General features: G+C 42.8%; 1 protein-coding gene across 1 annotated transcript in view; it reads right to left on the bottom strand.

The window, feature by feature from the left end:
- Positions 1–3,046: 3,046 nt before the first annotated feature.
- Positions 3,047–14,013, bottom strand: part of LOC308168602 (transcription initiation factor IIB-like) — a gene marked incomplete at its 3' end in the record, with an annotated part of 15,775 nt that continues 4,808 nt past the window's right edge. Inside the window, exons 3-8 of the mRNA XM_080543202.1 lie at positions 13,206–13,711; positions 5,827–5,960; positions 5,452–5,598; positions 5,179–5,308; positions 4,166–4,447; positions 3,047–3,240 (exon numbers count right to left, since the gene is read on the bottom strand). Of these exons, the coding sequence (XP_080399328.1) occupies positions 3,047–3,240; positions 4,166–4,447; positions 5,179–5,308; positions 5,452–5,598; positions 5,827–5,960; positions 13,206–13,711 (1,393 nt within the window). The remainder of the gene's footprint in view (positions 3,241–4,165; positions 4,448–5,178; positions 5,309–5,451; positions 5,599–5,826; positions 5,961–13,205; positions 13,712–14,013) is intronic.

Below are 14,013 nucleotides of genomic sequence, written 5' to 3'. Positions count from 1 at the left end.
CCCCCCCCCCCCCCCTCCTCCCAACACAAACAGACACATCCCCTCTCCACAAACACACTGTGAACCAACACAGCGCTGACTGTACAACTCACATTTTAAACTCTCCCCTCTTTTGAAAACGTCAAGAGGGAACGTCTAACGTCGCTCTTCTAACCTTCGAGCGCACTCTGTGCCATTGAAAGACAAAGCCCAATTTATTTTTTAACAAAATGAAGAACTTTTTTTTTAACAAAAGAGGAAAAAACAAAACAAGATATTTGCTCTCGAGAAACTGAGTGAAGAGGGAAGGGATGCCTCCTGAAAAATGTTGTGTCTATTGTCTGACCACTGAGAATGTTTTCATATGAACTCTGTCAAGGAAATGGTAACATCACAATCATGTTATTCATTGTCACTGTCTGTTTTTGATCTGTACAGAATATATTCCTCTGTAATGTTTGTGACGAGCCCTCTGCCATAACTAAACGGCTTTATCTCTGTAAGGTTGATATGTCTGCCATGTGTTACAAAAATGTTGTGCTCTAAGCATAATCACTGAACTAAGGTTTTAAGACAACAAACATCTTGACTACTACTGCTTCGTGACTTGAAACCCAAGGAAGATTTCCGCTCAATACTTTCTTCAATCCTGTTCTTAATCCCCCAGAATCCCCCAAGAGTCCATACATTTTCCTGTTACTGATCAGTGGGCTTCTGTCACCTGAATTCAATGACAAAACCTACCAAAGCTAACTGCTAATGTATGTCCGAAGTTAAGAATTATGGCCCAGGAAACAGCAGGTTGTTTCGACAGGCAGCTGATTATTAAACAAAAGCAGTCCATCCATTGTTAAAGCGACTTTTGATATTACAACACTATTATCCCTCATGTTCTGTGATCATGTTAGTTTTACATGAGCTTTCACTGTATATCGGAAGATGACATGTGGGTGTTTTTATGCCTATATGGTTTTTGGTATACAGAATCGTTGATGGTAACATGAACAGTTCTACATCACAGCAGACCAATGCCATTAGACTAATCATGATTGTTTGGAAAGAGCACATCATATTTTTTAAAAACTGTTATAGCTCTGTGGGCTTCCCAGCATCAAAAGGCATATCTGAAAATGCCAACTCCAATCCCTGTAGACTAGCAATGTTGTGGTCAAGTGGGTAGAATCAATTTCTTCTAGCATTTCTATTTGAATTCACTTCAGCTCAAGGTTCAATACATGTAAGTAGACATTACTGCCCTCAATGATTGGAGTTGGACTTAGTCAAAAGAAAGGCTGACCCCCCAAGTCACTGATTCAAGTACAGCTGACTACCAAAATCCATTCACCCAGTCCTTACAGTGGGCCTAGGGAAACAGTGGTGAACGATGAACTAACAGTAAACCTAGTTCAGTGCCAGTTTGTACAGACATGTTGATATGAATTACTACAGGGGAGGGCAGGGTATATGTACACACAATTAAGCTGAAAGCACTAATTTTATCAAAATGTTTTGTATCTATGTTTAGCGGAATTATAAAAAAAATTAGATTGTACAAAGTTGTTTTTATTATTTCCCCCAATGCTTAAATGGCTGCTTGAGCATGTTGCGAAAAACAGACAAGCGCTTTTTGAATGGTACACCACATTGAAGTTACTCTAAACTGTTGACCCTGGTGTAAAAAAAAGAAAGCATTTTGCAGTCATTGTTACCTATCATGAATGCACATATTAAACCTTTTTATTAGAGTGGTGTTACTTTGTGTGCATGTTGTATACTGTTGAATTGGACTCGATTGGGAATGACTAGGCAGAAAGTCAGGACACCTCAGATGGTACGGTAAGTGGCCAAGCTAAATCTTAGGGCCAATCCCAATTCACCCCTACGGCTTCGTTTTGCGCATTCACGTTTAGGGTAGGGGTGTCCCAATTCATCCAATAAAAAAAAGGCATTATCCATCGATAATATTACATAATAACAACTGCTCGGATTAGATTGCGAGTTGTTTATTAATAAGTAATTACAGAGAAAGTAATGACATTTCCGCATTGAATAGAGCGACATAACATTTCTGTAGATGATTTGCAATGCATGCTGGAATCAAGGGGTACGGCTTCAAAGCTAGTCTGGTCCTGAAATCGCTCGAAACTATAGCTAGCCCTCCGATTTACCCCTTCCCCTCTGTGAAATGTGAATTACCCTAAACGTGAACGTGCAAAACGAAGCCGTAGGGGTGAATTGGGATTGGCCCTTAATCCTATCCTTTCTGTAGGAATCAAAACGTGGCTTCAGTTTTTCTTTCGCTTTAACATGTTTTCTGAAAGCATAGCTCATTTTCTCTTAACACAAATCAAAAAAACTCACGAATCTTTCGGAAAACAGTATGATCAGCGGAAAACACTGCTATGATAAGATTATCAGTAGACCTTTTGCATTTTCAGTGTTACACTACATATGTACAGTAGCCTGTTATAAACTTGTGTTTTCATACTTAAATATAAAACACAAATACAAGAATAGAATGTTCTTTTTTTAAATTCTAAAATACTGTACATCTCAGCAATGACAGTTGGATTTGTAAAGTGTTCTTCGTACATAAACAAACAAAACAATAATTTAAAAAAGCCTTCTGCATATACTCTAAACACAAAGGAAATTAGGCTGCATCCTGCCTTTCGTTCCTGTTTTCCCACAGGACCTCGTCCACATCACAGGCAATGTTCTCCCTGGCCAAGCAGTGGGGAAAGTATCGCCTGGCATGACGCGTCCAGCCCTGATATATACTTCAGCAGGTACATCACCACATGCGTCCTCCGTTGCTTGTAGGAGGGGTATACGTTCATAGACCTTCCAACGCCAAGTTGAAAGAAACTCCTCTATAGGGTTGAGAAATTGAGAATATTGTGGCAGAAAAACGTGGGTAGTCGATGAACCAGTTGCAGACCAGAGCAGCCCGGTGGAAGCCCTGCTCTGGGCTGTCCATCTGCTGGGCTGGGGTGAGGATATTGTGTCGTGTGTCCAGAAAAGTGATGAGATGAGCACTGTTGTAGGGGCCAAAGGTTGCAGAGCATTACAGACCATGTAACCATGCTATACTGCCCCCCCATGGGAACTTCCTCTTCCCGACCCGGCAGATCACAGGCAGTTTGTCCACTGGGGTGTCGAATTTGAAGTCTGCGGGGAAGAGGTCTGCGGCGCGAGGGTAGATGAGGCGGTATGACTCTCTGATCGTAACATCCGCCACACAAGCGATGTCTCCGATCTCTACCAAAAGGGTCAGATGCACAGAAATCGTGACGTTAGAATTATAAGGTTCCATCTCCATTTTTGTCAAAATTTGACAAAAAAAAAATGCCTGTGTGGTGTTATTTTTTAAATGTTGACATTTTTGAGTTAGTAATTCATAAAATACAAAAGTTCCATCTCACAAAACATAATTTGGAATGTAAAAACCTTGACGCTCAATATCTCTGAACTACCCTAAACGGAGATAGAACCTTATCATTCTAAGCTCACGAAATGTCTAGGGGTGCCTTTTACTAACAAGTAGTTTACAGATCATTAACAGGGTATATACAGGAATCTTGAGGTTAATTTGAAAGTGACAGTTGGATCTAAGTGACAGTTGACACTAGAACAGCCGTGTCTATGTTACCTACTCAGGGTATATACAGGAATCTTGAGGTTCATTTCAATACCTTTCTAAGACTTTTTAAAGACATTGTCAATATTTTTCCAGACCTCACCGCCACTTCAAGCTGTAACCGTTTACAGTGACACCTTTAACTTAACAGTTTTTGTTTGCAATAGACTAGACCACTATCATACAACAGAATTTCTGGTTCATCTTTGTTTTTTTAATAAAACTAATAAATTCATGAACTTTTACTAAAAGTTTTTAGGACTCAAACTCTTTGGACAGAGTCTAATTCAGAAAAATACCAACAAAATTCAAGACCTCATAAAAAGACGTAATACTTATTAAGGGTCTTGATTTTCCCAAAATGTATTTATCAACTTTTAATACTTTTCAAGACACCGCAGATACCCTGATTAAATACCTTCATAATTCTTGGAAAGCAATTTGTAAAGCTTAGCTATATGGTTGAGAGTTTTGAAATGCATGAGTTTGTTGGGTTTTATACAGGTTATGAATCCTACACATTGGCGTAAAAAAGTCCAACCTCACCTTTCTCGGTCTTCTTCTCAGCAGAGGCCTGGGAGGCCATGTAGATGGCTGCAGCAGCCACAGAGATGGGGCGCCGCCCAGGCACTAGGTCCAGCTCCACAGCCTTCCTCGCAATGTAGGTGGCAGCCATCTGCACCTGCTTGGGCAGGAACAGGTTGGAGCAGAAACGGGACATAAAGTCTCCTGTGGTGATCAGGTCGACACTGGTCTCCAGGGCCTTCAGGATCAGCTTGAAGCAGCGGCCTATCTCCTTCTTTGAAATACCGGACACGGCACAGATTTCTGTACAGGAGGAAAGGTAATCCTTTAGTTACAAGTAATTATACAACAGTTAGTTCCGACCAAGTAATTTCATTGGACAAGAGGCATTCCATGAGTGCTGATATACCGTATAACAGCACTGGGACTTATATGCATCATTCCGCCGCACTAGTGTTCTACTAAATGACCGTTAATTAGACTACATGTTTGTGTTCAGGTTACTAGGCAACAGTCCATTTGAAGTTCCGTTGCGGAACTATTATTATTATTTTTTTAATAAATTGATTAAATAAATAAACAAACAAATCATTATCTGTTGTCGCTTATTACTGTTAACTAATAAATCACACTGTAGAACTGTTGTATAAAAGCAATATCACACCCAATATCACACTTGAGGTTGTGCTGTTATAATGAATAACAGCCTGCGGCCTCGTACCTACGACCGAATCACAGCCGTGCTGATATTCAGTATAACACACTCCCTCTCGTGTGATATTGCTTAAGTGAATCTCATGATCAAGGAGGCTCTCACAAGATATGTGACAGGGTCTGGTAAAAATAAAAGTCCTCATACAGATTATGAAAGTGCAGCTGTAAGCTTTCAGATGTGTCATACATTGAAATCTTGAAATCAAATAGTTGAAGAAGATTATTTGAATGTTGGTACACCTCAAACCAAATAGCGGAAAAATATTTCATGACCCACATTTCTAGAAGACTAGTATGTTATCTCGTAACATTCAGCTCACCTTTAAATGTCCGGGGCACACCTTCTTGTCTGCAGGCGATGTAGAGGCAGGCTGAGGCAATGGTGTCGTTACTTCGCCCCTTCAAGCTCTTCTGTCCGTACACTTGTTTAAATAAGTTATTTGTTCTGTCCTGAGGGTAAAAAAAAAACACACAGTCCCTTTTAATGTTGTGGTCTTCAAACTGGTTGAAAAGTAAAACCCCCATGTTCAACAAAGAATTAACTAAAGAGGCACAAAGCATGTGATAGCTCTCAAATCAGGCAGGCCACTCACTATGATGTTCCTTGGTAGGTTGATCCGATCTGCCATGGTGGTAATCTCTTCGAAGGCGTTTAGCATGGCCCGGTCTGAGCTGCTCATGGTCCGGCGGTTCTGGTACTTAGAGTTGCCGAACTCATCAAAGCTAGCTGCACCGGTTCCCTAAAGTGACCACAGAACCAAGACAGAACACATTTGCCCAGTAAAGCTCATGACAATGTCATCTCTCTGAAAGGCATTAAAGTAATCTGACTATAAGACCATGTCAGTCAAAACATAACAACTGTGAAGACAAAACAATGAAGTCTGTTTGTCACACTGAACAATGTCAGGTAGCAGTGTCTGACTGTCCATGTTAAGCTGCTCCAGTTGAGACGCCCCCCTGCGTACCTTGCTGATCATAGTGGTCAGGTCTCCTCCGTTCAGCAGTGGATTCTGTGCGTCTCCCACTCTGGATGGGTCTTTGGTAGCTTTCTCATTGGTAAAGGTTCTCCACTCAGAGCCCACATCAATGACCCGGTCACCTGTGTGATGATGAGATCATTTTACATAATGGGCTATGTTCGAATAGCTTCAAAAAACTCTATTTCCTAGTCCACTCTAGCTGGGTAAGAGGTGACAATGATATTGTTAGAGCTAAAATTCAATAATGGCAGCCTGTTTCGTTTCAAGATGTATAAGAAAAGATATTTAATATTCTTCTGCAGAAGGAGGAAGTTTACAGGTTCGTCAGACGCATCTGAACGATTCAAAGTTCCTCGTAAAGTCCAGATCATTCATCACATCTCTGTATATATACACTCAGGTAAGAGGTCCGCCCTCGGGTGGGGTCTAGACCAATCATGAGCAATGGGTGTGGACTTGTACATTGAGGAAGATGATGGGGGATGAAGGTTAAGGGGGAATCGGCCCCCACTTTCTCCTAGTTACACAAAGGTGAAAAAGGAACACAATAGCCACAAACTGGTTTAGTCTGGTCTTAGAGTACTGGGTCTGGGGAAACACAAAAGTCCAAAACTGCTCTAGATGGCTTGGTCCATCTCGGGAGAAAAGAGAGCAATCAGGTCTTTGTAATCATTTAAATGTGTCTGTTGTCTAGCCAATGTCAAGCTTCAAGTAGAGAAACTGGTTTCATTGTGTGGTTACAACAGGAAATCAGTTTATATAGCTTTGCCCTAGATATCCAAAGTTTGAATCTTAAATGTAGAGAATTAGGGATGCACGATATTATCGGCACCGATATTTATCGGCCCGATAATGGGAAATTAATGTTTATCGGTATTTATCGGTTTTATAACATTTTAGCCGATATAGAGCCGATAATATGAAGCCGGAAATATTTCTGCTTCCGGTTTCCGCGCTCATGATGCTGCGCCTGCGTACAGGCACGCAGTGTATAGACGACAGCGAAACATGTCTTCTCCGGTGTGTCTGACATTCTGCAGAGTTTCTGAGGCAGATAGTGCAGGTTCAGCGTTTGCAATTTGCAATACATGTTCGACAAAAGTTCGGAGAGGAGGGCAGAGGTCTACGAGTTACAACACAACGAATCTCATAAGTCACCTTAAGATTCACCATTGCAAGAACGCTGTATGGAAGGAATATCTAAGCCGCCGCTATTTTGCAGAGTAGCAGAAGGTAGCTTAGCCGCGAACAAAAAAAGCTGCGGTTGGCTGGGAAGTGCACTTCGATTGAAGTGTCCCATATCCTCATGCACTTCGATTGAAGTGTCCCACATCCTCATGCACTTCGATTGAAGTGTCCCACATCCTCATGCACTTCGATTGAAGTGTCCCATATCCTCATGCACTTCGATTGAAGTGTCCCACATCCTCATGCACTTCGATTGAAGTGTCCCACATCCTCATGCACTTCGATTGAAGTGTCCCATATCCTCATGCACTTCCATTGAAGTGTCCCATATCCTCATGCACTTCGATTGAAGTGTCCCATATACTCATGCACTTCGATTGAAGTGTCCCACATCCTCATGCACTTCGATTGAAGTGTCCCATATACTCATGCACTTCGATTGAAGTGTCCCATATACTCATGCACTTCCATTGAAGTGTCCCACATCCTCATGCACTTCCATTGAAGTGTCCCATATCCTCATGCACTTCGATTGAAGTGTCCCACATCCTCATGCACTTCGATTGAAGTGTCCCACATCCTCATGCACTTCGATTGAAGTGTCCCATATCCTCATGCACTTCCATTGAAGTGTCCCATATCCTCATGCACTTCGATTGAAGTGTCCCATATACTCATGCACTTCGATTGAAGTGTCCCACATCCTCATGCACTTCGATTGAAGTGTCCCATATACTCATGCACTTCGATTGAAGTGTCCCATATACTCATGCACTTCCATTGAAGTGTCCCACATCCTCATGCACTTCGATTGAAGTGTCCCATATCCTCATGCACTTCCATTGAAGTGTCCCACATCCTCATGCACTTCGATTGAAGTGTCCCACATCCTCATGCACTTCGATTGAAGTGTCCCACATCCTCATGCACTTCCATTGAAGTGTCCCACATCCTCATGCACTTCCATTGAAGTGTCCCATATCCTCATGCACTTCCATTGAAGTGTCCCATATCCTCATGCACTTCCATTGAAGTGTCCCACATCCTCATGCACTTCCATTGAAGTGTCCCACATCCTCATGCACTTCCATTGAAGTGTCCCATATCCTCATGCACTTCGATTGAAGTGTCCCACATCCTCATGCACTTCGATTGAAGTGTCCCACATCCTCATGCACTTCCATTGAAGTGTCCCATATCCTCATGCACTTCGATTGAAGTGTCCCACATCCTCATGCACTTCGATTGAAGTGTCCCACATCCTCATGCACTTCGATTGAAGTGTCCCATATCCTCATGCACTTCCATTGAAGTGTCCCATATCCTCATGCACTTCGATTGAAGTGTCCCATATACTCATGCACTTCGATTGAAGTGTCCCACATCCTCATGCACTTCGATTGAAGTGTCCCATATACTCATGCACTTCGATTGAAGTGTCCCATATACTCATGCACTTCCATTGAAGTGTCCCACATCCTCATGCACTTCGATTGAAGTGTCCCATATCCTCATGCACTTCGATTGAAGTGTCCCACATCCTCATGCACTTCGATTGAAGTGTCCCACATCCTCATGCACTTCGATTGAAGTGTCCCATATCCTCATGCACTTCCATTGAAGTGTCCCATATCCTCATGCACTTCGATTGAAGTGTCCCATATACTCATGCACTTCGATTGAAGTGTCCCACATCCTCATGCACTTCGATTGAAGTGTCCCATATACTCATGCACTTCGATTGAAGTGTCCCATATACTCATGCACTTCCATTGAAGTGTCCCACATCCTCATGCACTTCCATTGAAGTGTCCCATATCCTCATGCACTTCGATTGAAGTGTCCCACATCCTCATGCACTTCGATTGAAGTGTCCCATATCCTCATGCACTTCGATTGAAGTGTCCCATATACTCATGCACTTCGATTGAAGTGTCCCATATACTCATGCACTTCCATTGAAGTGTCCCACATCCTCATGCACTTCCATTGAAGTGTCCCACATCCTCATGCACTTCGATTGAAGTGTCCCACATCCTCATGCACTTCCATTGAAGTGTCCCACATCCTCATGCACTTCCATTGAAGTGTCCCATATCCTCATGCACTTCCATTGAAGTGTCCCACATCCTCATGCACTTCCATTGAAGTGTCCCACATCCTCATGCACTTCGATTGAAGTGTCCCATATCCTCATGCACTTCCATTGAAGTGTCCCATATCCTCATGCACTTCGATTGAAGTGTCCCACATCCTCATGCACTTCGATTGAAGTGTCCCATATCCTCATGCACTTCGATTGAAGTGTCCCACATCCTCATGCACTTCGATTGAAGTGTCCCACATCCTCATGCACTTCGATTGAAGTGTCCCACATCCTCATGCACTTCGATTGAAGTGTCCCATATCCTCATGCACTTCGATTGAAGTGTCCCACATCCTCATGCACTTCGATTGAAGTGTCCCACATCCTCATGCACTTCGATTGAAGTGTCCCACATCCTCATGCACTTCGATTGAAGTGTCCCATATCCTCATGCACTTCCATTGAAGTGTCCCATATCCTCATGCACTTCGATTGAAGTGTCCCATATACTCATGCACTTCGATTGAAGTGTCCCACATCCTCATGCACTTCGATTGAAGTGTCCCATATCCTCATGCACTTCCATTGAAGTGTCCCATATCCTCATGCACTTCGATTGAAGTGTCCCACATCCTCATGCACTTCGATTGAAGTGTCCCATATCCTCATGCACTTCGATTGAAGTGTCCCACATCCTCATGCACTTCGATTGAAGTGTCCCATATCCTCATGCACTTCGATTGAAGTGTCCCACATCCTCATGCACTTCGATTGAAGTGTCCCATATACTCATGCACTTCGATTGAAGTGTCCCATATCCTCATGCACTTCCATTGAAGTGTCCCACATCCTCATGCACTTCCATTGAAGTGTCCCACATCCTCATGCACTTCGATTGAAGTGTCCCATATCCTCATGCACTTCGATTGAAGTGTCCCACATCCTCATGCACTTCGATTGAAGTGTCCCATATCCTCATGCACTTCGATTGAAGTGTCCCACATCCTCATGCACTTCGATTGAAGTGTCCCACATCCTCATGCACTTCCATTGAAGTGTCCCATATCCTCATGCACTTCCATTGAAGTGTCCCATATCCTCATGCACTTCGATTGAAGTGTCCCATATCCTCATGCACTTCGATTGAAGTGTCCCACATCCTCATGCACTTCCATTGAAGTGTCCCACATCCTCATGCACTTCGATTGAAGTGTCCCATATCCTCATGCACTTCCATTGAAGTGTCCCATATCCTCATGCACTTCGATTGAAGTGTCCCACATCCTCATGCACTTCGATTGAAGTGTCCCATATCCTCATGCACTTCGATTGAAGTGTCCCACATCCTCATGCACTTCGATTGAAGTGTCCCACATCCTCATGCACTTCGATTGAAGTGTCCCACATCCTCATGCACTTCGATTGAAGTGTCCCATATCCTCATGCACTTCGATTGAAGTGTCCCATATCCTCATGCACTTCGATTGAAGTGTCCCATATACTCATGCACTTCGATTTGAAGTGTCCCACATCCTCATGCACTTCGATTGAAGTGTCCCATATCCTCATGCACTTCGATTGAAGTGTCCCACATCCTCATGCACTTCCATTGAAGTGTCCCACATCCTCATGCACTTCGATTGAAGTGTCCCACATCCTCATGCACTTCGATTGAAGTGTCCCACATCCTCATGCACTTCGATTGAAGTGTCCCATATCCTCATGCACTTCGATTGAAGTGTCCCATATCCTCATGCACTTCCATTGAAGTGTCCCACATCCTCATGCACTTCCATTGAAGTGTCCCATATCCTCATGCACTTCCATTGAAGTGTCCCACATCCTCATGTACTTCCATTGAAGTGTCCCACATCCTCATGCACTTCCATTGAAGTGTCCCACATCCTCATGCACTTCGATTGAAGTGTCCCATATCCTCATGCACTTCGATTGAAGTGTCCCACATCCTCATGCACTTCGATTGAAGTGTCCCATATCCTCATGCACTTCGATTGAAGTGTCCCACATCCTCATGCACTTCGATTGAAGTGTCCCACATCCTCATGCACTTCCATTGAAGTGTCCCATATCCTCATGCACTTCCATTGAAGTGTCCCATATCCTCATGCACTTCGATTGAAGTGTCCCATATACTCATGCACTTCGATTGAAGTGTCCCACATCCTCATGCACTTCGATTGAAGTGTCCCACATCCTCATGCACTTCGATTGAAGTGTCCCACATCCTCATGCACTTCGATTGAAGTGTCCCATATCCTCATGCACTTCCATTGAAGTGTCCCATATCCTCATGCACTTCGATTGAAGTGTCCCATATACTCATGCACTTCGATTGAAGTGTCCCATATACTCATGCACTTCCATTGAAGTGTCCCACATCCTCATGCACTTCGATTGAAGTGTCCCATATCCTCATGCACTTCCATTGAAGTGTCCCACATCCTCATGCACTTCGATTGAAGTGTCCCACATCCTCATGCACTTCGATTGAAGTGTCCCACATCCTCATGCACTTCCATTGAAGTGTCCCACATCCTCATGCACTTCGATTGAAGTGTCCCATATCCTCATGCACTTCGATTGAAGTGTCCCACATCCTCATGCACTTCGATTGAAGTGTCCCACATCCTCATGCACTTCCATTGAAGTGTCCCATATCCTCATGCACTTCGATTGAAGTGTCCCACATCCTCATGCACTTCGATTGAAGTGTCCCACATCCTCATGCACTTCGATTGAAGTGTCCCATATCCTCATGCACTTCCATTGAAGTGTCCCATATCCTCATGCACTTCGATTGAAGTGTCCCATATACTCATGCACTTCGATTGAAGTGTCCCACATCCTCATGCACTTCGATTGAAGTGTCCCATATACTCATGCACTTCGATTGAAGTGTCCCATATACTCATGCACTTCCATTGAAGTGTCCCACATCCTCATGCACTTCGATTGAAGTGTCCCATATCCTCATGCACTTCCATTGAAGTGTCCCACATCCTCATGCACTTCGATTGAAGTGTCCCACATCCTCATGCACTTCGATTGAAGTGTCCCACATCCTCATGCACTTCCATTGCGAGAATGTGAATGTAGGACAAGTTGTTTACAAGGAAAACATGCACTTTTTGTTTTCCCATGTCAGTGCAATTTATTTTGAATTCTTATGCAAAACGTTTGATGGGCTTTATCACAACCTACCTCATCCTCATGCACTAAAAGTAGCATAGCCCAGCCCTTTTCAGTTGCTTTATTAAGCATACTAGTGTAGCCTACTATGTGCCTTGTGTCATTCTGTTTATCTGCAGACTAAGCAGCCATTTGGCACTAGTTTCTGTAAAAGTTCTATAAAACTTTTGGTTCTTTAAAAGTCTTTATTTTTGTATTGACTGATGCACTTTATTTATTTATTTTTTGATATTTTATTTATGCATTTTCAATTTACAGGGATAGACAAGATGCACTTTATTTTTGACACTTTTTTGATCTAATTACTCTTAGGTGAGCCTTTTTTGTTTTCATAAAAGAAGGCCAGATCTTGGCTAAAAAAAGCATTGTGCACTGTCTATAACAGATTCTGTTTGTTAGAGGAAATAATAAATGAACATTTGAAGAGTCAGAAGTGTTCTCTTTGTTGTGTTAACAATAGTGAGATTTGGTGAGATCACTATGGAATATTAAATCATCAATCTTTGCTCACTACATAGCCTTTCTTACCTTCAGGTGTGCATGAACTACAGGTTATCAACTGTGAAATTATATCTGTTCTCATATCGGTTCTCATATCGGTTATCGGCCACGAGAAGCGGGTAAACATCGGTATCGGTTGGAAAAAAATGCATATCGTGCATCCCTAGTTTTATCTATTTACCTCTTATATTTGCTTTTATTCAGTCGTTTTTATCTTCTTGCTATGCTCCTCTTGCTGTATTTTTATATAATGTATGTAAAGCACTTTAAATTGCCCCTGTTGTATGAAATGTGCCATACAAATAAACTTGCCTTGCCACTGGCAGCATTGATTTTACAGCAGAGCAATGACCCTCACCACTATACAACAAAGACTTACCAACTATCTCACTGTCTTCCATCTCCACTTCTCCTCTGTCCTCTTCTTTCACCATCACTCCCTCCTCCCTCATTTCTTCTCCTCCATCTTCTTCTTTCACCATCAAACCTTTTTGCATTACAGCTGCACCTCCATCTTCTTCTTTCACCATCACTCTCTTCTCCTCCACTTCTTCTTTCACCATCACTCTCTTCTCCTCCACTTCTTCTTTCACCATCACTCTCTTCTCCTCCACTTCTTCTTTCACCATCACTCTCTTCTCCTCCACTTCTTCTTTCACCATCACTCTCTTCTCCTCCACTTCTTCTTTCACCATCACTCTCTTCTCCTCCACTTCTTCTTTCACCATCACACCATTCCCCTCTACATCTTCTTCCTCCAGCTTCACTGCCACCATCTCTGGACCCCACCATGTGATTTTCAGGGCTGGAAAACCACAGTCACATCCGGGGGACTCTGTGGACTCTGGTTCATACATGGTTACATGAGCTGAAGAGGACCTGCAGCTAGAAACAATGGAGGCACAAACAGTGCAGAGTCAATTATAAATGACAGCCAACCAGTTCACTGAAAGCCCATCTAGACTGACAGGACATGTCCTGCAAATGCAATTATCTATGGATTACTGATTGCATTTCTTTGTAATTAAAGGGTCTGGAAAATAGACATTAAACGGTTCCAATTGTATTTTGATATTTGATATTTTAAATACTTTACACAAGAAAAAATGACAATAATCTTCTAGTTAGGCTCAACTTCCTGGTCAGACAGAGGGCTGTATGGGCGTGGACTTTGCACGCTTGACTGG

This window comes from Nansenia antarctica, assembly GCF_963989245.1.
Source record: "Nansenia antarctica genome assembly, chromosome: 12".
NCBI lineage: Eukaryota > Metazoa > Chordata > Actinopteri > Argentiniformes > Microstomatidae > Nansenia > Nansenia antarctica.
Note: the sequence above shows the minus strand (reverse complement) of the source record. Positions and strands in the feature narration are given on the sequence as shown.